This window comes from Balaenoptera acutorostrata, chromosome 5 (genome assembly GCF_949987535.1).
Source record: "Balaenoptera acutorostrata chromosome 5, mBalAcu1.1, whole genome shotgun sequence".
Taxonomy (NCBI): Eukaryota; Metazoa; Chordata; class Mammalia; order Artiodactyla; family Balaenopteridae; genus Balaenoptera; species Balaenoptera acutorostrata.
This window is the reverse complement of record NC_080068.1, coordinates 80,561,602-80,588,362: the sequence shown is the minus strand read 5'-3', so window position 1 is coordinate 80,588,362 and position 26,761 is coordinate 80,561,602. Positions and strand designations below refer to the sequence as shown.

Below are 26,761 nucleotides of genomic sequence, written 5' to 3'. Positions count from 1 at the left end.
AGCTAATATACTTGCATGGAGAAGACAATAGCACATGTTCAGTTTTGAACATGTAGTGATAAAGGAAAGCACGGAGACATCCAGATGGAAATATCCATTGAGGACCTGAGGAAGAGAAGCCAGGGTTCTACCTTAGAACAGAGAAGAAGTTTCCAGAAGGAATCAGCAGTCAGCTAGGTCAGATGCTTCAAGAGAGAGGAGCTAAAATAGGATGGAAACATAAAATGGTACATCCACTATGGAAAACAGTATAGAGCTTCCTCAAAAAACTAAAAATAGAACTACCAAATGATGCAGCAATTCCATTTCTGGGTATCTATCCAAAAGGATTGAAATCAGGATCTTGAAGAGATATCTGCACTCCCATGTTCTCCGCAGCATTATTTACGATAGCCAAGACATGGGAACAACCTAAATGTTCGCTGATGGTTGAGCAGATAAAGAAATGTGACACATACATATAATCGAATCCCATTCAGCTTTAAAAAAGGAGGAAATCCTGTCATAAAGGACAACAAAGATGGACCTGGAAGACATTATGACAGGTGAAATAAGCCAGTCACAGAAAGACAAATACTACATGATTCCACTTACATGAGGCATCTAAAATAGTCAAATTCATAGAAAGAGAGTAGAATGGTGGTTGCCAGGAGCCAGCTTTGGTGGCGGGGGGTGGGGGGTGGGGGGGTTGGGGGGAGGGGTAGTTGCTATTCAACGGAGATAAAGTTTCAGTTATGCAAGATGAATAAGTTCCAGATATTTGCTGTACAGCATTGTGCCCTCGGTTAACAATACCGTATTGTGCACTTAAAAATTTGTTAAGAGGGTAATTCTCATGTTAAGTGTTCTTATCACAATTAAAAAAAAATAAAGAAAAGAAAGAGAGAAACACCCTAAGAAGAATCTTTAGAAAGAGAATTCAGAAAAACTCAGACAAATTGGGCCACTAGAAAGAGAATTCAGAAAAACTCAGACAAATTGGGCCACATAGAAGTTCCAAAGAACACACGGAAAGCCTTTAGCTGCTGAATCAGGAAGTAACTTGGAATTTTTTAAACTTTTGCCTTGTTGTACTTTGCTCCCTTTCTGTTTCCCCATAGTTTCTTGCAGTAACTTAAAATCCTAAAATAATCTTTAAAATCCTAAAATACATACATACATCATACATAAAATGAAAAAATAAATAAAATAGGAAGGAAAAAACGGTTGGCAGGAGATCATTGTGGCCTTGGAGGGACCAGTTTTTCATAGACCAGAAGGTGAGGCTAGATTCCCTGGGTTGAGGAGCAGAAACAGGCCAATTTGCTCTTTCTAGAAGCCCACTATGGGCATTAAGGGTAAGGGAGTTCACTTTCAGCGTGAAGGGAAGAAATTTTTATTTGGAGTTTTGAATTTTTTTAAAGTGGCTGAAACCAAAGTGTTTACTTACATGCAGAAGACAAGGAGCAAAAAGGAGACGGATTAAAAACTTGAATAGGAAAAAAGATACTTCGTCCTGAGGCAGGGTGTCCATGAGTTAGTTCTTTATGGTGGATGGAGGGGAGGTGAGCGAACAGATGCCTGAATATGAGAGATGGCATCTCTTGAGAACTAGAGGGGCCAGGGCAGAAGAGGGGCTTACGGAGACAGCGAGGCTTAGTGGAGAGACAGAAGGAATGTGAGAGGCCAGTGAAAGGACTGCAAAGCCATTCGGGGCACAGCTGAGATGTGCACCCCAAACCTGTAACTGGGCTAACTCATGCAGGGTGGGCCACCCGAGCAGGAAAGAGAATAAGAGACCCAAGGGAATCAGACACCAGGGATCAGGGTCAGAATGGAAAGTAGGCTGAACCAGAGGCAGGAAGGGGATGGCTTCAGGTGGGAGGGTTCCAGAAGTGATGGAAGTCTGGCTCAGACTAATTTGTTATTCCTCTGTAACTACTAACAATAAGCACCACCCCATTTATGGAGCATTTGCAATCCAGCACTAAGCCAAGCACTGAATCTTCATAATAAACTTATGACATAGTTACTGGTATTCTCCCCACGTCACAGATGTGGAAAGGAAGCACAGAAAGGTCAAGCAGCCTTCCCAAGGTCACAGAGCTGCTACGCGTCAGTGGCTGGATTCAAACCAGGCAGTCTGGATCCTGCCTGCTTGGACGCTGCTTCCTCTTACCTGACCTGAGGTCATCATTTACCAACTCTTCTGTTAAAATGCTAAATGCTGGTTTGCTCTCATATTTCACAACTTAGATTAAAGGCTCCCCACATCGCAAAACTACAGATTCCAATTAGCACAGCTGGAAGTAGGATGTTTTGAAAATGCCCACCACCAGACCTCAGAGCAGCTTACCCGATGAACAACTGCAAAACTCTATTTGTCCCCCGTCTCTGACCTCCCTTCCAACTCCCAAATCACAGCCCACCTTATGCAGACCACAACCTCGGGTCCCTCAGCCTCTTCAAAACAAGCCCATCACCCCATCTCCAGTATCCTCTGCACACAGCAAGAGCCATAGAAACAGAGAGTTCTCAGCTCTTACTGATAAACGTGATTCCCCTCCACATTACAAGTAAAACAGGTCCAGCAAAAGCCAGCGGTTATCAAAATCCTTAGCGTTTTTCTTAGACCCAGCCAGGTTTGGTTAATTCACCGTATTTTGAAGACCCACTATGTACTGTGCTTTGCCAAGATCCTATTGACAAAGTCACAAAAGAAGATGTTATATAAAAAACATTAAGACAGCAAGAAACTGACGAAGAGTTATGAGGAATGGCTCGAAGGCAACCCAAAAAATCAAAAGCCGTTTTCTAGCTTGGTTTCCAAGTAATACTTATATTTCTAACTGACCCCGATGGTCAGAGGAGCTGAGAAGAAATGGCGCAGAAATGGCATTCCTCAAACCCAGTGGGCATAGCTCGAGGGTTGCTAAAATACACATAATGGGGATGACGGTAATAACCTGAGACTCCAGAGGCCCTTGTGACTTCTCCTAAGCGGCTTTGTTCCAACCAGGGCCAAGAGCATTTTGATGGTTCTGATAGCAATTCTTCCTCTCCTATCAGGAAAGGGTGTACATTCTCAGAAGCTAGGGTTTCCCAGCAGTGACCCAACAACTCTGTGATGGGAAAAGGACTTGGCTGGTAAGTAGATAACCCACTAAGCTTGGCTGGAACCTTGTTTTTAAACACACAGATACACACCTTATTTTTTTTCAGCAAACATTCAAATCACAGTACCCAAAAGTAGTCTATTTCTGATTTAGATTACTGACTAAGATGGCTAGATATGCATTTTTCTAAAGGGGTTTTTCTTCCTCCTGCTTTGTCCCCAGCTACCTCTGTGATACTGAACAAGTTCCTTCACCCCTCTGCACCTTGGTTTGCTCAGCTGAAACATTATGTGCTGGACTTCCCTGGTGGCGCAGTGGAAAAGATTCTGCGCTGCCAATGCAGGGGGCCCGGGTTTGATCCCTGGTCAGGAAACTAGATCCCTCATTTATGCTGCAACTAAGAGTTTGCATGCCACAACTACAGAGCCCTCAAGCCACAACTAACACCCAGCGCAACCAAATAAATAAATAAATATTTTTTTTAAAAAAGAAAATTATTAACCATTTAAAAAAAAATTATGTGCTAGAACCAATGTCCTTCCTGGTTCTCAAAATTCCATACTCCCCAACCTTTTCCAGCCCCATCCACATTCACTCTGGGTTGATGCTACTGGAGAGGAAAACACAAGCCCACCCTCCCGTGTCCACAAGGCAAAACCCAAAAAACTCTGAAACAAAAAGTTTTATACCTCATTTCATAGCAAAACCAAATCTGACAAATTCATTGGTAGCAAAACCTGTTCTGATCTGATATGAGGCTATTTACAACCTCTGTTCCACTGAGTCTGCTGCATAATCATTAATATATTTGATTAGATCTCTTTAGGGGGACTTACATATTTAGAGTTTAGGCCATGGGCCCCAAGGGTTTCTGACAGTCACAACCCTATGAGGTGGGTACTATTATTTTAGAAAGAGAAGCTGGAGGTTAGGGAGGGTATGTCACTTGCCCAGGGTCACATGGTTGAAAACTGGTAAGAGTCCAGAGGAAAACCCAGGCAGATCCTGTTTCAGGATAGAGCCTCTCAATCCTACTCTGGCAGAGCTAAGATCTACTAGCTCCTGAAAAACAACCCCCTTTATTAAGCTAATTGTTTAAACACGGTTTAAATCAATTATGTACACTAATGAAAGGGGAGAATGCAAAGCAAACTCCACAAAACAAAATCATCCCCAAACTGTTTCTGGTTTTAGCTGTGGGGATAACCGAAACCATAGAGCTTTTAAGATATTCCCCCAGCGCCAGTGATTGAGACACAGCATTTGCCCAAATTTTAAAAACCTAAAATGTATGAAGAGAACAAACGAGCTTATATGGAAACTGGAAAACAATGGAAGTCAGTATATAAATAAGTGCTAAACTTTGTAGTGGAACTTCAGGCAGCTGCCAACTTCCAAATGACTCCCAGATAAGCAGCTGCAACGGTCCCACCCTCCCCAACTCCGCAGCTGTGACTAGGCAGGGTGGGACATCCAGACAGGACCCACCTGCCCAGAGTCTACTCACCCATGATACAAAGTCCCTCCCAAAGCATACAGCTACTCAGTTACCTCTATCTTGTCAAATTCCTTGAAATGCTCCACTGACGCTGGAAAACTCTTGATACTGGACAGCAAAACCCACTAGGGGAACAGATGGAGGCCCAGAAAGCTTCCCCAGCAAAACATGCATAAATCAGCAATGTCCGGCTATGAACCCCTGATTTACAGATGCATTTGGCTAAGAGGTCCCTGTACCCTGGGGCCGGGGGTCTGGCCAAAATGGAGAGCTCAGGGCAGCAGGAGCCCCCCAAGATCCGGAGACAGGCATTAAGCGTGGGAGAGGAAAACAGGGAGGGGCGAGTACACAAAGATTTCAAAGTTCCTTCCCTCCCCCAGTACTTGGCTAAATGTGGCTTCAAATAGATTTTGTTAGAAACTAATAGGACAAAATGCGGTTAGTAAACCTTGACTGGAGCCTGATTCCAAATTCTAAACAATAATAAAAATTTTAAAACAGCAATAAAGGATATTTTGAGGTCAACAGGAAAATGGCATAGACAGCAGTACAAATTTATTGTTTATTTTTTTAGCTATGATCATGGTATTGCATTTATGTTGAAGGAAGTCCTTAATCCTACAAGATGACGGCAGAGGGATTTAGGGTGAAATGTAACACTGTCTGCAACTTGATTTCAAATAGTTCAGCAAAAAAAGTAGGTAGATAGAGGTATGTGGATGGGTGGATGGGCAGATAGATAGACAGGGTGAGCAAGTGAATATGGCAAATTACTGAAACCAAGTGGTTAGTGTACAGCAGTCCACTTTACTATTCTTTCAACTTTTTTATAATAAAAGTTCACAAAGTCCCATTTTATCATTTTTTAAATACCCTTTATGGGAGCCTAATTATTATTTTTAATGGGAAAATGCATTTCAATTTCCAACCCAATTACTCAAAAAGGAACGTCTGGAGCACAACCCTTCCCTAAGCTGCAGTTCCTTTGTATAAGTACCATAGGAGTTGAGAAGGGAAGTAATTAGTGTGGATTCAGGAAGAAAAAGGACTTTATATTAGGTTTCAAAAGAAAAACTTAATTTGGCTGGACAAAAAAGGGAACAAACATTCTTGACGGGCAGGAGGTTGGGGGACAAAACTGAATTACTCCTGAACCCCAGGTAGCTACCAGAACAAAGAACTGAAACTGGGGTGATGTCAATATAAAGAAACAAAGACACAAAAATTATGATGGAAATTATAAATGTTTACCATCTCAGGTTTCCATTTAGACTAGAAGGGGAAAACTAACTTTGCAGAGTAAGAGGAAGTCCCTAGCATTCTCCACAACTGTCTTGGATTTACCAATTCTTCAAGAGCACCAAAAGATTGAAAACAACAGAAAAGAGCTACAGCCCCACAGCTACTTCTTGGGAAGGGATTCAGTTTAGGACACCAGTGTTTTGAGAAGTCAAGGATCTCAACTTCTGGACTCTTCCTGAATCTTCCAGAATACCTCAAACAGTGGTTTGGGGGCTTCCCTGGTGGCGCAGTGGTTGAGAATCTGCCTGCTAATGCAGGGGACACGGGTTCGAGCCCTGGTCTGGGAAGATCCCACATGCCACGGAGCAGCTGGGCCCGTGAGCCACAATTGCTGAGCCTGCGCGTCTGGAGCCTGTGCCCCGCGACGGGAGGGGCCGCGATAGAGAAAGGCCCGCGCACCGCGATGAAGAGCGGTCCCCGCACCGCGATGAAGAGTGGCCCCCGCTTGCCGCAACTGGAGAAAGCCCTCGCACGAACCGAAGACCCAACACAGCCAAAAATAAATAAATAAATAAATAAAATCAAGTAAAACTTTAAAAAAAAACAGTGGTTTGCATTCAGATGACACAGAAGGCTCATCTGACCTGAGCTCACCCCACATGGGGCGAGGTCAGCTTGCCAGTGTCTGCACTGGGACACAGGCCAGGAAGCCACCCACCATGCCTCTAAGACAGAAAAGGCTGAGGAGTCCCAAGGGGACTCCAAGGGGTGGGGCACATCATGGGGTCCTCAGAGAGGGGTATAAGCGAGGGTGATGCCCAAGGGGCTGCAGGGACCGGGAGAGCTCAGCAGTTTGGACCCCAGCTGAATCTCCCCCCTCCTCTTTTCCTATTCTCCTACCCCTTCCTCTGCCTCTCCTCTTTCTCTTGCTATTTTCAGTGTTGTCCATTTGGGGATTTTTAAAATCTTTAGTTACTGTAGCACTGTCAGTCTCCTGGAGATGGGGTGGGTGGGTGGCTGGAGGACAGGAGTGGAGTGAGACTTTGACTGTAGACCCTTCCTCACCTTTCAAATTGTAAATTACATCAACTCAAGAAAAAGTAGAATTTTTTAAAAGACATTTGCTTGATATGACTGCAAAGCAATGGACTTCAGAAATTTAATAATCACTTCAGATTCTCTTCTAAAGGTGGTGTGTTATAAAGAATGAGTTGCTACGTTAAGGTGACTTTGGGCAGCCTTTACCGAGTGTTTGCGGTGTTTCATGCACAATTCCATTTCATTTCCACATCTTAAGGTAGGTTGTCTCATTATCCCCGTGCGCAGATGAGGAAAATAAGGCCCATGGGGGTTCGATAACAAGTCCTAACATATAGTGGGACAGGATTCAAGCCAAGCCTCGAGACCCCAGGGCCCTGCACTCTTATCCACATTGTCTAGCAGCGTCTGTAAGAGTGGAGATTGGTTTTCAGTTTTACCTCGTAAGTGACACATGCCTCACAGTAAACAGGTGGGTTAAACCATCACCAGTTCAGCACAGAGTTGGGCTGGAGCCCAGGTCTGCATCCACCCACCCGAATGCCCTTAAACACTAAAAAGGTGCCTCTCGCCAAATGACCCTATCATGTGTGATAAACATTGGAAACTGCATGCATCTTGTTAAATGTAAGAATCATCTTCATGAAAAAGGATTAAAGTCAGTTACAGCAAGATAAATTTGTATTGACTTTAAAAATATTCTCAGCAGCATAAAATTTCCCCATATTAATTTCTACTACAAAAAGCAAAAGATCACTCTAAAGTAGAACGCTATTTTACTGCTCCGTAACTATTATGAAAGTAAAAGGAAGACTTTTTTCTATCTACTGAAAAGCATCTTGTTCACAGGTATGTTTTCACATTATTACTCACAAACTATTATACTTAGAAGCAATTCAATAGTTGTCACAAACATAATTTGTGCTAACAATGTTAGTTGCATGGCACCTAAAAGTCTTTCAGAAAGAAAGAAGGAAGGAAGGAAGGGAGGGAGGGAAAGAAAGAATGGAAAAGGAAAAAGAAAATCTTCAATCACATACATTATTAGCTGGAGACATCATATAAGATATAAAAGTTTCCGCTCAGATGACACTTGACGCTGTCATTGTCTTATCTGAAAAGTCTAATCCCAAGGAAGTAGCCAAGAGGGTGGATGAGATCCTCATTTTGCAAATAAATCAGTGGTCTAACATGACCTCACTGGGGAGATACAGAAATGAGCTAGGCAGAAGAACCAAGACTCAAGAACCACTGAGAGCCCCCCCACCCACTTCATGACAAGCACATCTCTCGGGCATACTGTGGTCAACGTTAGGAAACCCAACGTGGGTGACAGAACTTGCAGGAAAAGCCTGATTTAAGTCAAACACTCCTGTTTCCCCAAGTAGAGAGGAGAATGTCCTATCCTTGTACCCTGAACCCCTATCACAGCTCCTGGAACACGGTAGGAGCACCTTGAACTTTTGCCGCATGCAACCTGCAAATTGTGAAAGCAGATTTCATCCTTCCAGAAGGGTTCCTCGATTACTGATCAAGCGTCCACTTTCACTGCAACTGGATCAGCAGTTTTGTTAAGATGCTATTTGGTGGGACAGAATGTCCAATGCACTTGTACCTTCATTTGCCAAATGCTGACAGTTTTTAAAAACTTATATAAATAAGTTCTTTTCAGAGCTGGACGACTGCTCCACCCCACAGCTTTACCCACTTGTTGGGTAAGCCCTTTCCAAAAGATGTAAATATACAAGCAAACCCCTGTACTCATCAAAATCAACAGAAGGTTCCAGATAGCAAGGATTCAAAGGAAGGCCACGAATGGCAGCACACTCCCAAGCCCAGCTTTGGGAACTGGCCCTCCACTGGATTTTCACAGGACTCCATCATATTCCACACTGCCGCGTCCGTCAAGGAGCGGAGCTGACGTACCCTCACCAAAGGCGCTGCCCTCTTTCCACAGGGGTGCAATCCCTAACCGATCTGTTCCTGAACATTCCTCGCAAGAGGCCAAGCAGGGACTGGGTTAGGAATTATTTAAACTACGGGAGGAAACTAACCAGCAAGTGCCAGGACAAAACCACCAAATGGGGAGAGGACAGGCCCAGATAGTCTATTTCTGGCAGAAACTGCAAGAGGGGGGCCCAGGGAGGAGGGGGTTCCCTTAGGAACCAGTGACTGCCCTGGAGCTCCACAGAGAGGGCGCTGACTCAGAGGACCAGGCCACCAGGAGCTAGGTCCCCGGTTTCTGGCTACAACCCGCCCCTGCCAGAGTGGGAGTACAGCCAAGTAATTTCTACCGTGCAGAAGACAACACGAACTACCCACGTGGGAAAACGAGGGGTGTTGCGGAGCCGGGTGGGCTTCAAAAGGGAAAACTGCCGGGTGACAGGCCCTACAGAGGGAGAGAGGAATTTAGTGACTGATTCTCCAGGGGTGTGTTGGGCGTTCACCATCCCACATCCAGGGCCTCTGGGAGTTCAACCACTCTACCACCAGTCACTAAGAGCAGCAAACCTCTACCGAGTGCTTATTTCTGAGCCGGGCGTCCTTACTCGCGTTACCTTTTTTTTTTTTTTAATCTTCAGGACTCTTAGATAGGTGTTGCAATGAAACCCATCTTAGAAATGGAGACATTAAAGAACAAAGTATTGAGGTCAAGGTCACTCATCTGGGGAGTGGCCAGGATTTGAACCAAGGTCTGTTGCAAGCAGGGCCCAAGCTCTCAACCAAAGCTGCTCCCTAGAAAGAAAGAAGACAAAAAGCAGAAGCTAGCTTTTTCTTACTTCCTGCCTGTGAGACCCCAGGCAAGACCATTAACTTCCCAGTGCCTCAGTTTCCTCATCTCTAAAATACAGATAATAATAGAATGGTTTCTGAGCAGTAATGATATGAACTCAGGTTTAGCCGAGGTCCTAGCACAGAGTAAGTGCTCAATAAACATTAGCTAGCATTGCTGTGATGCTTGTTATTAGAGGTAATAAGTGTAAACACTGCTATCCTCACAAAGCTTCCAGCTCAGCTGGGAATACAAAGCCAACAGACAGGAAAAGACACTGAAGCACGTGAGCCCAACTGGAGGGGCAGAGTTAAATGTGGGGGGCAGAGAAATACCTTAAACCCTGGAGGTGAGGGAGCAGCTGCCCAAGGCGGCACCACGGGGGCCAGTCTGCAACTCCCATAACGCTGACATCAGTCCAGTTTCTCTTCCTTCCAGGAACAGGAAGGGGTAACAATTAAACAGAAAACTACAAAAGTCCTAAATGCAGGGTTTTCCAATTAGTCACAGGTTAAGTCAGGCAGTGTTCCTGCTAGACAGGCACGTGGCCAGCCTTCTGTGAATATGGGAACTGGCGAGCAGAGATGGTATAGGTGGGGGGCCACGGTCCTGTCCTGGGGAAGTCATGAAGTCCTCTGCCGGGAATTCTCCCCTGGGGCTGTTAGAGAGAGCAAAGGAACAGGAACTAAGAGAGAAAATAAAGACCATTTCGGAAAAGGCAAACAAAGGCAAGATTAAACAGAAGTAATTAGGAAAACCCTAGATATAGAGAACCTGATTTAAGGGGAATAAATGAACGTCAGTAGCCTGAAACTCAAATAAGAACTCTGAAAACCAGTAGCAAGGGTAAGACACACAGGAAAATACTATTAATATTAGTCACGTACTGATGCATACTTTGTATAATTACTATTCCAAGCACTTTACAGGTATGAACTTGTTCAACCTTTACAATAACCCTATGAGGTAGGCGCTATTGTTTTCAACCCCATCTTACAGATAGGAAAACTACAGCACAGAGAGGTCAAGTAACTTATACCAGGTCACACAGCTAGCCAAGTAGCAGAGGTGAGATTTTAATCCAGGCAGCCTGGCTCCAGAGCCCCGTACTCTGTGCTCAATTGCCTGTGCGAGTTACCAGTTTTGATATTCAGTAAAGTTCCACAAAATGGGATTATCCATAGCTCATCTCTATGTTGAGTTAGTGTCTTGAGTAGACTAATCCATGAGTAATCATTACTCATCTATTTCAATAAGAAACCTAGAATGAGAGAATGGTTTTCCCTAGTGAGTCTACTATTGGGAAGAGAAGGTGCATTTAAGTTATAGTCTCTCCAGGTCAATTTATCTATTTTTTTGGCATTAAATACCTATTTCAAAAAAAGAAAAATCCTGCTACCATTATAAGAAACAAAATCAAAAAGCCATCTGATCTACACTCCACACTGTTGAAATTGCTGATTACTTATTGAAAATCCTAAACTTCCTTTTTTTTTAAAACAATAGAAACTATTTGTATGAAGGGATCGGATTTGCCATATCCCTTTGCCAAAATGATTGAAATTGTTAATAAAAAATGTTAAGTGAAGAGATAAACACAAAGCAGTATTTTGAGCTAACATGATCTCAGTTTTATTGAGACAAATTTTTTTTTTTAATTTATTTATTTGGCTGCATTGGGTCTTCGTTGCTGTGCATGGGCTTTCTCTAGTTGCGGCGAGCGGGGGCTACTCTTCGTCACGGTGCTCGGGCTTCTCATTGCAGTGGCTTCTCTTGCTGCGGAGCACGGGCTCTAGGCGCGAGGGCTTCAGTAGTTGTGGCTCGCAGGCTCAGTAGTTGTGGCTCGCGGGCTCTAGAGTGCAGGCTCAGAAGTTGTGGCGCATGGCCTTAGTTGCTCTGCAGCATGTGGGATCTTCCCAGACCAGGGTTCAAACCCATGTCCCCTGCATTGGCAGGCAGATTCTTAACCACTGTGCCACCAGGGAAGTCCCATCTCAGTTTTTTGAAAGAAAAAGTACCAAAATGTTTACACAAAACTACGGCACAGAGAGGTCAAGTAACTTATACCAGGTCACACAGCTAGCAAATAGCAGAGGTGAGATTTTAATCCAGGCAGCCTGGCTCCAGAGCCCCATACTCTATGCTCTATTGCCTGTTATCTCTGAGTAGTGAGATTACAAGTTATTTTTATTTTCTTTTTAGTATTTTGTATCTTTTGTTGGTGGCACTTGGGAGCATATATTTTTTTCTTTTTTGCCTTTTAGTATTTTCTCAAATGCCTTTTTTTTTTTTTTTTAAACATTTATTTATTTGGCTGCGCCGGGTCCTAGTTGCGGCACGCGGGATCTCCGTTGCCGTGTGCAGGATCTTCCTTACGGAATGCAGGATATCTTAGTTGCTGGCATGCTAACTCTTAGTTGTGGCATGTGCGATCTAGTTCCCTGACCAGGGATCGAACCTCAGGCCACCTGTGTTGGGAGCGCGGAGTCTTAGCCACTGGACCACCAGGCAAGTCCCTTAAATGTCTTGATGGCAGTCACGACAGTTGTTTTTTTTTTTAAACTGCAGATAGAAAGTCAATAAGAACTTAATTCCTATTAAGTTTGAACCATATGAAACTGTTGTTACTGTAGGTCAAAAACAGTAGAATATTGGTAATTTCCTGTGGTTTATCCTAATAGTAATATTAATGCTGTGGAGGTAAACCAAAGCACTGAAAATCCCTTAGTGAGGAGACTACCTATAACTGCAATCCATAATACTTACATGCTAGATATTTCCACTGACTGAAGGCAGAGAAAAGGCTATGAAATCTTTGGTCTACACCTTAGGAGAGACGGGTCAATGGAAACCACAGAGTGGTGTAACTTCTACTTTATTACACTATAAAACACAATGCAAATACATAAATAATAAGGCATTGGCCTGATAACTTTTTTTCTTTCCCACTATACTTTTTTTTTAAAGGACTTTTCAGTCTTTAAATAGTAAACCACCGTAATTTCAGAGATAATTACAGCCACAATGTTTTAATATTATGCATTGATATTTCACAATAAGAAAGACTTGACTGCTTCATTTTCCAACAACTAATTCTCCATCACCAACTGGGCGTCCTGCAATGCAATTCATTTCTGACACCAATTGCCTGGAGTTAGTGCAAACCCCACGTTAGACACCGGCTGCAAATGGCATCTAACCACTTAACCAGGCTAACCCACTATAAAGTCAGGGCTTCCCATCATCTCCCTCAGGTTCGACAATTTGCTATGATGGCTCAGAGAACTCAGGAAAGCGCTATACTTATTGTTTATAATTTTATTATAAAGGATACAACTCAGGAACAGCCAAATGGAAGAGATGTGTAGGGCAAAGAATTGGGGGTGGGGAGGGGAGGTGGCGCAGAGCTTCCATGCTCTCTCCAGACCCACCACCCTTCCAGCACATCCATGGGTTCACCAACCCAGCAGCCCCTTTAGCCTCGTTTCAGAGTTTTTATCGAAGTTTTAAGAAATTTCACTGCATAGGCATGATTAATTAAGTCACTGGCCATTGGTGATTAACTCAATAGTCAAAACCTCACCCCTCCCTGAGTTCAGGGGATGCAGCTAAAAGTTCCAAACCACTATAATCATGAAGTTGGTTCCTCTGACAACCTGCCCTCATCCTGAAGCTATCTAAGGACCAAGAGTCATTCATTAGGGTGAACTCAGGTATAGTGTAAAGGGCTCATTAAGAATAACAAAAGACACTCCTATCACTCAGGAAATTCCAAGGGTTTATGAGTTTTGTGCTAGGAACATGGGACAAAACTCAAATATATATATATATATATATATATATATATACACACACACACATACATACATACATACATATATATACACACACACATATATATATAGCCTTTATTATACCACATTGACACTCAAAGTCAAGAGTCTTATTTATATATCAAGGTGCATCACTGAAAGACATGGAAAGGATCAACTACTTTATCATATGGTTCAAGCAAAAGAATTCTCCTTCCTTCCTTGAAGACTCCCCGCTTCCTATCCCACCGGCTCCCAGGCACTAAGACACACCAAGTCCTCTGTCTCTGTAAGCACTATGTCCATAATATGAAGGTACCTAATGTACACTAAATTACTTTCAAGTGAGTTATTTTTCCTCCCCCAAATCTATTCGGTCACGTTATAAGAAATCAAGGGACTAAGGAAATGGACTTGCCAGAAGTGACGGAGAGATAGAGCCCTTAGCCAAGCAGGGTTTTATTAATCAACGCAGTGTTGATCTGCATGTTTTATTTAAAGACACGACCCTAAACACTGATGGCCAGCACTGCCCTCCTGACCTGGGCTCGCCCGGAGAGAGAAGAAAACAATGAGAACTTGACCAACAACAGCTAGCGCAAAAGCTGGACATGCACAACAGTCCTCTAAAAATAAATGTTAGGCAATGAAGAATTCAAGAGGCAAGATGATTTGTACAATTTCAGAGGATTTACTCTAGCCTTTACCATTCATGAGCACTTTCTGGCCTTCACACCAGCAAGACGATACACTGCACTTACTTCATGATTCTAATTTCCCAGCAAACTTTGAAAACCTGTTTCTATCTATATACCATGTGCATTATATTAAACCTATACACTATATGGGTCATATTTGTATTACTTACAAAGGACTATATTATCCGTTTGATCCTCCAAACAACTTTGAGATGTATAAAGAACAGGTATATTCATTCTCTCTCCCTCTCCTTCCCTCCCCCTCTCCCTGCCCACCCCCAACCCTCCCCACCTTTTCTCCAGATGAGGAAACAGCACAGCAATCTCAACGGCCTTGTTGAAAGTACTGGGGCCATGTCTGGTACTCAGGTCTTACTCAGCTCAGCATCTGGAGCTCCTCCATCACACTGCAATGCCTGAGGGCCCTTCTGGCCCCCTATCCTCCACTGCACCCCATCCTTAGCCCCCAACTGCCTGCACAATCAAGCACCTAGTTTCAGAAGCCCCACAGCCTAGCCTCAACCTGCCCTCTGCAGTCTCACCAGGTCTGCACTGACCTCTCCTGACCCATCTCCACACCTCTGCACAAACTGTTCCTTTTGCTGGGCTGCCATCCCCACACTCCCCTTTAAGGTCTGCTTAAAATGCCAAGTTTTAGGCTCTTAAGGCTTTTCCATCCCTTCTATCAGAAGGAAAGTCTCTCTCCTCTGTGATCCCATGTGGCACTTTGTCTGTAGGTCTCTGATGATACCAAATACATCCTCCCTTATTCTATAACAATTTGTATTCATAGCTTATCTCCTCCCCCTTCTCAATCACAAGTTAGTAGAGAACGGAAACCAAGTTTGTTGTTCATTTTATATACCTACACAACACCTAACGGTAGCTCAAAGAAGGCCCTCATTTTTAAATGAATTGCATGCTGCTTGTATGGAATATCTACATGTTTTACCTGCAAAGACTATTAAGACACTGACTTGGCAATCATGCATGGGAAATGAGTTTTACCTTCAAAACCCAGCTTCCTTGGCCCTATCATCTGGCTTTAAGCGATAGCTCATGCCTCTTTTCTTCTTCCTATGGGTGGTTGTTTTGTGTTTTGCTTTAATAGAGGAGGAGGAGGTTGGAAAGAATTGAGGAAGCCTCAGAAGCATTCAGGCCATACAACTATATAGCACAAACATGCAAAGAAAGATGAAGGAATGCCTGTCCATTAGCCATCTGCCACTTCACCAATGCCAGGAAATTCCGGGCTGCCGTTTCTTATAATGTGAATAATTCACATGATTGTGTTGGAGACTTCCAGCTATGGAGAGCCGTTGGAATATTTGAAAATTAGAGTTCCCGAGTTATATTGTGAGACAGAAAACCCAGTGAATTCTTCCAACTTTTACCCGTTATAGGAATCTCAGAGAACCACATTATGTTCGTATATGCATGGGGGAGGAAGGATTGGCATGTTACTGATATTGAAAAGAATTTGTTGTTTTTTTGTGACCCTTACCTATCACGTGACATTTTATGTACAGGTTCTTTATAAATCTCCAACTACTCAGCTAAACTTAGCTGGCCACTTAAGAAGGGTAATGGCATAATTGTTTAATCTGTGTCTTTTCAGGAAACTGAAATAGATTTTTAAAAATATCTCCCTCACACCAAAACTTTATAAAAATCATTTCGAAATCTAATGACATGTAAATTGAATTAGTCCCTTCAAATATTTACTCTAAAAGTAAACAGACAATTCCTGAAGAATTCCTTAGGTAATCGCTCATTTTCCACTAAGAACAAAATCTACATTCAATTAATAAACTGCCTTAGTTTTTCTCTTTCAGTAGATGGCCCTACAATGACAAAGTAAAAAAATAATAATAGTAAATAAATATAAGACCATCCTTCCACCGGTAGCGCTGAGCATGGAGTACATGCAATTTCACATAACAACAAAGAACATTTGAGAACAATGAACATATATATAGCTTTGGCTTCCCCTCATCTAGGACGTGAATGAGACATTTCACTTCTCTTCGTCTTGGTTATCCCTCTGTACATCTGTTTCCTCATCGCTACAAAACAGAATACAGCAAAGTGCTCCTCGTAGAGGTTGCAAGAAATAAACCTGATCAAGTAATCAAATATTTGAGTGTGTCTTATATGCTCTGCTGTCTAGTTAACACAAAACACAGTGGAAACAACTGCCTATGATTCTGTGTTAAATAACATACTATAGATCCAACATGTATTCATGGACTCGAGATGTATATTCACAGGAGATAAAATCACTGAGAATGCCTAGGAAGGTTTCCTGGAAGTGTTATCCTAGAGCTCAGCTTCAAGGATGGGCAGGAAAACAGGACGACTAGCCCATGAAGTGGGGATGGATTTCCAGGTTAAGATACTTAGACAGCATCATTTGGGAAGCAGTTAGAAATGCAAATTCTCCAGTCCCTTCCCAGACCTACAGACACTGGAGGAGGGGGAGAGCGATCTATCTGTGTTGTGACCAGCATTCTAGTTAATTCTGATGCATGCTCAAGTTTAGAGACCAATGCTATGGCTTTGCTCGTTCTCACCTCGTCTGTTCCACAACCACGTGTCCCCTTCACCTGGCTAATGCTGACACTTTTACAACTATAAATTCAAACTTCATTTCCTCCAGAAAGTCTTGCTCAACCTGTACTCAATTCTCGTCCCACCCCCAGCCCCAGGTCAGGTACTCTGGCCCTGTGCCATACTTTCCTTATCGAGGTAGTAATGACACTTTATCATTATTGCTTGTTTAATCATCCTCCCTGATAACCTGCGCTGGCTCCGTAAAGGCACGGACTGTGTCTATTTTGTTCGCATCACTTCATCCTAGTGTCTTGCACCCCAGTAAGGCACTTGGCTAATATCTGCTGAATGAGTAAATAATTTAAAGAATTAACCTGTGAAACGAAGGTATAAAGGAAAGCTATAAAGTATTATAAAACTGGGAATATGATATATATATATATACGTAAAACTAATAGATGCATTTAAAGTACTGGTGTAGCAACACAACTGAATTCAATTTGTCTTTGAAAAGAACTTCACGAATGGATTTGAGTTTTGAAAACCTTTGCACTGAAAATTTTCACTAACACTTTCAAATGTGTTGATGTCCCACCATATTCACCTGATAAGGCAGTACTTGCTTACTTTTTTGTCATTCTTTTTTTCTCCATGACCAGAGTCTCTGCCTCAGGCTTTCAGAGCAATATAGCCCATACAGGCTGACAGACAAAGCAGCCTCTTTCCATTTCGGGAGGGGAGAGGGGGGAGGAGACTTACAGCTAAGACTTAGGGATGATTTTGGAAAGCGTTAAGTCGTTAAGTCTTCGCTTTATTATAAAGAAAACGCCTTGGGCTGAGTCAGAACACCTGGATTCCAGCCCTGGCTTCTTTCCTTCCTTCTTTCCTTCATTCATTCATTCAAATGTTTTTAAGCATCTGCTCTGTTCCGGGTCCTGTGCTTGGATCTGAGCCTTGGACAGTGACCAAGACACACACACAGGCCCTCCGTCACCAAGCCTAACGCTCTGCTCCTCGACTACGGGCTGCGGCCCTTCCTGATTCCCGCAGGCCCCTGAACCTGAAGCTTCCCCATCTGCAAAGGGAGGGCTGAATTATAAGAGGACCATTGAGTCCCCTCTGACGCTAACTTTACGTGACTAAGAACAACACAATTACTCTCAGGAGTCAGTTAGCCAAAGTCATTCTTCTCAGGGCCCGCTCACCCCAGATCCAGAGAGCTGAGAAACCAGACCCCCGAGCGTGAGGACCAAGTGCAAGTGTAGACCTTGCCAGAAGCAGCAAAGCGGGGTCCACTGCAGTGGAGAGACAGCTTTCACACAGTGGGAAGCGTCCTAGACAGAGTAAAGAACCCCCTTAAGACCTGGCTAGGCCGACTCAGTATCCTCGTCTGTTAAATAAGCTTTGAGGAGATCGTCAGCCTTAATGCTACAGGGTTCTACCTCCTTATTCCAGCATGTGTTTCCCCCGCACCACCAAGCAACTAACTCAATTCCTACACTACCTGCAGAGAGCATCCGATCCCACAAGTTAAGGGCTCAGACCCAAAGACTCCCCACCGCACTCCCCGGGCCCCCATCCGTCAGACGCCAATGCTAAGTCCAGGTTGTCACCTGTACTTCTGATCAACTGGCTATAGACTGAAGGTTCCAATGACCCCCTCCTTGAGTTCAATTAATTTGCTAGAGTGGCTCACAGAACTCGGGGAAACATTCTGCTTACTAGATCACCAGTTGATTATAAAAGGACACAACTCAGGAACAGACAGATGGGAGAGGTGCACAGGGCAAGGGATGGGGAAAGAGGTGGGGTTTCCGTGCCCTCTGGGTGTGCTACTCTCCACACATCTCCATAGGGTAGGTTGCCAACCCAGAAGCTCATCAAGTCTTGTTATTCAAATTTTTAAAGTGCTTAATCTTGGGCCCTCCTCCTGCCTCCTCCCCTTCCCTCTGGGAAGAGGTGGCTGGGTGAGGCTGAAAGTTTCAACCCTCTACTCCCACCCTCCTTCAGTTGACCAGCCCCATCCTGAGGGTATCAAGGGCACCACCCTAAGTCCCCTCATTAGCATACGCTCAAAGGGGGCTCCTCACAAAAAAAAGACACTCCTATCATTTAGGCAATCCCAAGGGTTTGAGGAACTTTGCGTCACGAACTGAGGACAGAGACTAAATATATTTCTTATTATACATATATTATACATATCGTATATTATATGTTATTATTTATATTGTATATATTTCTAATTATATTCTTCTTCAACATAACATTCACCGGTGAACAATGAGAAGATGAACAAGGACAAGTTCAACCCTGGATAATCAAACAGGATGTCAATGGGATGATTACACTAATCCTAGCGGAAAACTGTCAAAACTTTGTGACTGTAGCTACAGATCCACCGGCTAAAGAAAAACCAGTTGGTGAATTTTTCAAAATTCTTCCCAAAGAAACTGCCACATTCTACCCTTATAAAGATTAACGGTTTCTTTCTTTTTCTCCTTCCTTGCCTAATTTTGGTAGCTAATGGCTCAGCCCCACATATCCCCTGCACCCCGAGAGAGCTCCCTGCCAGGCTCACTGGTCCCTACTCCTCCCCTGGGACCTTGGCGCTGCCCAACTTCCCTCCTCAGCCTCGTGCCCATGACACCGCAGCCTCAGCAGCCTGGGCTCAGGAGCAAGATGAGTCAGGGGAAACCTCAGGCAATGGCAGAGAACCAGAGAGGAAAATTCTGGAGCAGCCAGCAACTTGGTCCCATCTGAGAGCTATGACAGGTAGTATTTGGTTAAGGACAAAGTAATAATAATATATTTTTTTAGCATTTACTACATGCCAAACACTGCGCATGATCCCTTATATTTTTATCTCATGTAATTGTCACAACGACGCCAATGAGGCAACTCTGCCATATTTTCTCCACAACACAGATGAGGAAAGTGGTTCAAAGATTTCTTTGCCCTCTGTACAATAGGCACTTTCTTAGTGGCTGGAATGCAGTTATACCCAGGGGTGTGCAAACAAAATGGGGGGAGGGGAGAGTCGGGAAGAACTGGCAGCTGTTTGGGATCCTGAGATGAACAAAGACAAGAAGGCAGGAAACTTGGGGCGCTGCAAAGGGGGGATAGAAGAACCCTGAGTTCAACAAGTTTGGCACAAGGATCCTCAAGGTGAGATGACTGGGCACGGGAACTCAGCTTGCCTGGGGTATCCGCCACCCTCTACCAACCTTCCCTCCCCAAAAAGTCCCTTGGGCGGATTCCGTTTCTTTTCTCCCTTACAAAGAAAGCTGTGTCAATAACTGGCAGAGGAAAGCAGAGTTTCCATTATAATGGGCATCCATCCCTAAATCCACCTAGAACAGAGGAAACCTCAGCTTTGCCAAAGTATCTTCACTTTATTAGATTCCCCACTAAAATACCAAAGCAGTGCTTCTTTTCACGAAGTGCCACTCATTTGAGGAGTTCTTTCTCTCCATAGGGTATTTTACTATTTTGAGCAGTTTTACATTTGGCTGCCCATAAACAAGAGCAGATGAGTCACGGAAGAGGAAATGCAGGACCATAAATCCCTTATCTGAAAACCTGGAGGTCAGATGTGTCTGGAAATTCAGACTTTGTGATTCTAGAAAGGTAACAAGGCATTTAGTACACACTATGTAACACTCAGAAATCAAACTCATTAATATTACTGCAGCCAAAACTTAGCGATATTCACACTGGTTCAGATTAGGTTTCACCCACCAACGAAGTATGCAAAAAGCCTCAAAAATCTTCTGGTTTTCGGAGTTTTCCAGATTTCAGAATTGTCCGTAAAGGATTACAGACATGTGCAAATGGCTCAACTATTATACTAGAAGAAAATAGTCAACCTGTTAGTAATCAAAGACATACACATTTAAACAATCAAGGTGTAAATTTTTGCCTTATAATTTAGCAAATATGTTTTTCAGAGAAAATGCCAACGGTATGAAAAGTGAGTCCTTTGACCACTGCTGTGAGAATGTAAACTGGAACAACCTTCAGGTCACTAAGATTGGTGGCATCAATGGCCTCAAACATGAATACCTTTGACCCCAACATTGCCTTTTCAGGAACCCATTTTCTATGGAAGTCGTCGATATCCAGACAAAGCTTTGCATAGATGTTCACTGAACAATGAGTTTTAAAATTCGTTTAAAAATAATTAGCAAAAACTAAAATCTAAAATGGAAGCACAGTGAGGTAGAAGACAGAGAACCATGTAATGGGATATTATGCAGCCACTTTGTGAGTGTGTAGGGAAATGGAGAAACCTTTAAGTATAACATTAGGTAAAAAAATGCCAGGTAAAAAAGTATCTTTGCATTATGATCCCCTCCAAGTAGAAAATACATACAAAGAAGACCAGAATGAAATAGGCTGACAGTGACAAGTGTCTTAGAGTAATGAGATCAAGTGTTATTCTCTCCCCTTCCCCCAAAACTTTAAATCTTTGGGGGAATTATCCAGAAATACCAAGAGCACTGTATTTTAGCTGAGGAGAAATGGGAAAAAAAGGTTCGGCTACTTAACTCCCAGTCAGTGGCAGCAAACCCATGAATCTGAGGTGTCACTCCACACTTTATATATTTACAATGAACCTATGACTGCAAAACCATCACCACTTCCAGAATGAAAACACGTGTGGTCTACATTTATTAGACAGTTTGGTTGACATTATAAGTCTAGTCTAATGGGCACTTTGGGTAGGAAATACAGGAAAAAAGATACACAGGATAGAAGATATATACCACTCTGCCATTTGCCAAGACCTTTCAGAGACACCAGCTCATTTGCTCATCACTAGCAGCCAGTAAGGCAGAAAAAGATAGGGGTTGGCACACACCCATTTTCCAGGCAAGAAAATGGAGGCGGAGAAAGCCACACTCCCGAAAGCGGCAGGCACACTTCAAGTCCAGGGTTCTGACTTAGAGCTTGGTGCTCTTTCTACTCTATCATGCCATTACCCTATTAATGGTTCTTTATAAATATGTTACAGTAAAAAGAAATTCCTCACTCTAAAGAAAAACAAAATGATTTGGTAACAATAATAGGCCTCAGAATTGAATAGATGTGAGTCAACGTCAAAATCCAACTTACACATGTAAGTGACTCTTTCAAGTTAACTTCTCAGAATTCAATTTCCTCATCTCTACATGGAGGAATAAAACTATATAGCTGACAGGATGTTGTAAGAATCAAATGATCTGAGGACTTAGACCAGAGCCTGCCACAAAACAGGTATAATAAACACTGCATTCCTTCCTCCGAAAAGGGCCCACAGTGTACTAACTGCAGATTCCAATTTTAGCCAGACTCACTGTTCTCCCTGCTTTCAGCAGCCCACCAAATCTTTAGAATTTCTGAAGCAACTGCCCTAAAATTCTCAGAAACAACTCAACATAATAGTTTTAACCAATGACAATTTAAATCATTTTTTTGTGGGTTTCAAATAACTACTCTTTTGTCCCAATGTGTAATTAAACTTCAACATGAGAGACAATTCTTTAAAAAGTAACAATGAAAACTTTTTTCTCTATCACCTGGGGCTTTGGTCTCTCTCATTCAAATGAGACTACGGAAACTCCCAAATAGTCTGTTTAATTTATTTGGGGGCTGGGGTGGGGTGGGGATGGGGAGATAGGGAAGGGCAGGCACGCCTTGAATTTTGCTTTTTCCCTTTAAATGGAATTTGGGCATGGAAGCCCAAGCTCCAAGGGGTGCCTTCTCAAAACATTCTGTCCACTGACTAAGATTAATGTACGTATACAGCTAGGCAGCCACCTGGCCAAAGGAGAGCCCAGAATTTACTAAAGCTTATCCTTAGCATCTAAATGAGGAATCAGGAGGCTGTATGGAAGCTCACAGAGCCCCAGGAGAGGACACCTCTCATTCACCAGCCCCTGGTCCTTTTCAGCCCACTCCTTACTCAAAGGCCATGCCCATTGTCTGCAGAGAAACTAAGCCCTAAGTAACCAGAGAACTTAAAAGACATAAATAAGCCAAGATGTGGAAAATCATCCCTTCTGGTGCTGGTGGTATATAGTTTCGAATGCTGCTACTAAGACAGAAGCTTAATGAGATTCTTCTACTAGGCAGGAAGTCAGAGACATTGCCACTACCCACTGTGAACTTAACTGTCCTTCTTTTCTCTACTTCCCATCTTCTGATAACCCCATGCTTACAATATTATGATGTCCTAAACTCCCTCTCTTAGAATCTCAACAAGACGGCTGAAGGTGATTTCTTTTCTATTTTCTCTCTGGGGAGCAGTGCAGTATAGTGGAAAGAGAATGAACTTTGGAATCAAGCAGGCTGGGTTATCAAAGATATAGATACACGTAGACACACACACACACACACACACACACACACAGAGACACTCCCCTCCTAGTGATTCCGCTTCGGACTGAATGCTGACGGATACACTAGCTATGTGATGTTGGGCCAATTGTTTAATCTCTCTGGGCCTCAGGTGCCTCACTGGAAATAAGAACTTCACAGAATTGAGAAATAAGTATAAAAATGAATATAAAGTGCCCAACTCAAAGCTTGACACATAGCAGGCACTCAACATTACTCCCCATCTTTCTCCCTACTTCCCTAAAACATTCCCTACAAACATTAACACCATCTTAGATTCCACGGGGACCAGATGTTGGCTGGTCAGGGCATCTTTTCTTCACAAAACAGGTCTCAAGTTACACTGGCACATTTGTACTCTGTACCCTTTCCTTTTTAGATACCTCATTCTTCTAAAGAGTTATACTGTGTAATTAAGAGTTTTGTCATCACATTCCAGTCCTGAAAGCTGTGTGTTGCTCAAAGATCCATCAAAACACAAACTCACTCTACAGATGATTTCTCCTGCTATGACTGATTACATGCATCATGGGCTGAATTTTTAACAGTTTCCCTCCCGGGTCAAGCTCTTCAAATTCTGGAGCAACTGACTCTAGCCCTCTAAGTACTGTCTACAACCTGGGGTCCAATTTGAACCTGATGATGCATGTACCTGTCTCAGCAATGAAATGCAGGGTGAAAACCAAAATCTCCCATCCAATAATACATGTCACTAGCGGCCATTTCCTCAGGGTGGGTGGCTGAAGGAAATACAGATCTGCTAATAAAGACTCAGGAGACATATGTTCCCTTCCTAACGTATTCTGGTTTCTACAAAAAAGTGAAGGCCAGAGTGATAAGCCAGTTTAAAAGCTGTAAGCAAGTGGATTCTTCTTAGGAGTGAAGAGCAGTATATGTGTTTTTATGGAGGAGATAGTCATGGTTGGAAGGCTTCCAGTTATTGCTTATTATTTGGACTGAAGAGGAGCCGCTCAAGCTTGGAAGAGCTTGCTGACGTAAGATTCCAGGCTCTAGTAACCCCAGCTGGACAAGAAGGTATACTTTTTTTTTAACTACTGCTGTAAGGTGGCAATTAAGAGGGGGCTCGGTGGTAAGGAATCCCTGGTGTCTATAATTATAAAAACAAGAGTGTGAGAAAGAACTTCCGTAAAAGTTACACCCCCTCTTAGATTTCAATTAAAAACTCCTGCTCCAAGTTCATCATTGGGGACAGCATTTTATCGTCTCTGCTGGTGGCTTCCTGCTCTGACCACAGAAGGTTCCTTTTGTGGTGACAGGAATCAACTCAAAGAAGAAAAACAAAAAGGTAAGTTTACAAACGCGCCTTCCGTTTTTCCAAGCCTGATTTATCCAGGATATGTGGGAGGAAATCAGAAATCCCCAACCTGTTACAAGAATCCATCAACCACGAAAATAAATGAAAACTTGGAAAGGAAAGAAATTGTAACTCCTCAAGGTTTGAAGATTAAAAAAAAAAAAAAAAAAGGAGGGGGGAGGAAGGCGGCGACAGCGCGCACCCGGTGCCCGGTGTCACGATCTTCCGCTCGCGGGGCCTTTGAGGACAAGGGCAGGAAAGGGGTCCGCAGGGCTCCAGGTTGCTGGGCCCGGGCGGAAGGGCTTCCGAGGAAGGCAAGAGCCGGCCGGGTCCCTACACGCCAGACAGCTCAGAGGTGGAGCCGGGGGGTAACAGGTCCTCGGAGGAGGGAAGGCGGGAGCCGAGCAGGCTGGGAGGGACGGGAGCCATCTCCACGCGCCGCGCCCGGCCCGGGCCACCCCCAGACAGCCAGATGTTCAGCGCCTGGATCCCGCGGCTGTGCCAGGACCAGGGCAGCTCGAGGAGCAGCGGGACTACAGCCCCGATCCCTCGCCTCCTCCTGCGCGCCCCACCCGCTACAGGGCACTCACCCGGGGCCACGAGCGGCGAACTCACGGCGCCTCCCACGAAGACAGCAGCGGCGAGGACGGCGGACTCCAGGAGCCCCGGCGGAGCCATCGCCGCGGCCCTTCGCCCTCCTCCCCCGGGGCGCCGCGTCCCGGGCTCCGGCGCGAAGAGCAGCTCTGGAGGCCGCGGGCTGACAGACTGGCTGGGCTCAGCCTCAGCGCGCTGTGCACCCCGCCCCGCCAGGGACCCTCCCCTCAGGCCCCACCCACCTCCGCTCTGCCCTGCCTCTCCCAGCTTAGCCCCGGGCTCCGCTTACACAGGCAGGCGGCACATCCAGTGACCCCGCCCCCGGACCCGCCCACCTCGGCCTGGTCCAGCCTCTCCCCTTCGCCCCGGCTTCCTTTCCAAATCCGCCCGCAGCTCCCGTCTCCCGGATTAGGCCATGGTCCCGCCCCGTACCCCGCCCACCGGGCGAGGCCCCTCCTGTCCGCTCGCTAGTTCCCTTTCCTAGACCCTCTGGACAGCAGCCGTCCACATAGCGCTGGAGCCCGGGGTCGGGGAAGGGTCGCCGGGGCTTGTCCTCCCGGGCGCTGGGACTAGGTGGGCGTGGGAAGAGGAAAAAGAGCAGGTCAGGAAGCTCTGGACGGGTGGACATGGCCATCATTGGGATGGGCACGATCTTCTTTCTCTGTTGGCGTTATCTATTCAGCTGGCATTCCCCTAGGTGACTGGTCCGGGGAGGGGCGCTGCGCGGGATGTCAACTTCCAATGTTTGAAAATGAGAAAAGCCAATTCATTTAAATTTCTTCCTATCTCCACTTCCATTTAAGCTGCTCTTATTGGGAGAAAAAACCTCTACATACCTCCAGGAACAAATCGCCTATTTTAAAAAATGCTGTGCCCACATTGCACCTTGCAAATACTTCTACGAAGTAACTCTTCAAGTGCCTGGTCACTTATTATCTCCTTGTATCGTCCCGCCAGCTCTGTGAGGTAAGTAGTATCCTTATTTCACAGGCTAGGGAGTAAACCCCCGATGACCAGGCCACCGTGATAAGTTGGGATTAGCTCTCCATTGTGTTTGCTCACCACCGTGCCCTCCCCACCTAGCTCAATGACAGCATACACTAAGTAAGAGATCAGAAGTGGTTTCTGAAGTTGAATCATCATCACGAGCAGCAATTGGAGTCAGGGTCTTTCTATGAATAGTTCCCTCTTTACTGCTCTTTAGAGACTCCTGAAACAAGGCGGTCAGGCCTTGAACAAAAGTTCAAGAACACCAGCAAGAGGAGGGAGTGGGCATTGGAGGTTTTCACAGAACCAGGCTCTTCCTTGGCCTGTCAGCCTCAGCTTTTCAAAGGAGGACTCTTTCATCTCCTCGCTGAGTTCTCTACACAGTCCACTAGACTCTTACAAACATCTGCACTGAGGTGGGAATTCCCAGAAGCTCAGGCCACTACAGATGGCTGGAGCTGAAGGATGGAACCTCTGCCCTTTGAAGCCAAAGAAGGGCACTGTGTTTCCTTTGCACAGTTGTCCGCACATCCTCAGTCTGGCAGGTGAAGCAGTTTTATACCAACACAAATACAGAGTGGCTGCAGGGGAAAGAGGTCCATGTGGGTTTCTAACTAAAAAAAAAAAATGAAAGAGTCCTGGGCCTAGAAATTAAACACACACCTATAAAGCCAGCTCTGGTTTTGGAACTTAGAATGTAGCCAAATGATTGGACCAAGATATCTATTCAAAATGTAAAATATCATTTTAAAAATGAATAGTGTTTCACTCTTTCTTA

General features: G+C 44.3%; 1 protein-coding gene across 1 annotated transcript in view; it reads right to left on the bottom strand.

Moving 5' to 3' along the window:
• The window catches only part of RELL1 (RELT like 1), a 61,451-nt gene extending 36,266 nt beyond the window's left edge, over positions 1 to 25,185 (bottom strand). The window contains exon 1 of the mRNA XM_007178833.2: positions 24,993 to 25,185. Within this exon, the coding sequence (XP_007178895.1) occupies positions 24,993 to 25,080 (88 nt within the window). The 5' untranslated portion in view covers positions 25,081 to 25,185. The remainder of the gene's footprint in view (positions 1 to 24,992) is intronic.
• Between the last annotated feature and the right edge of the window lie 1,576 nt (positions 25,186 to 26,761).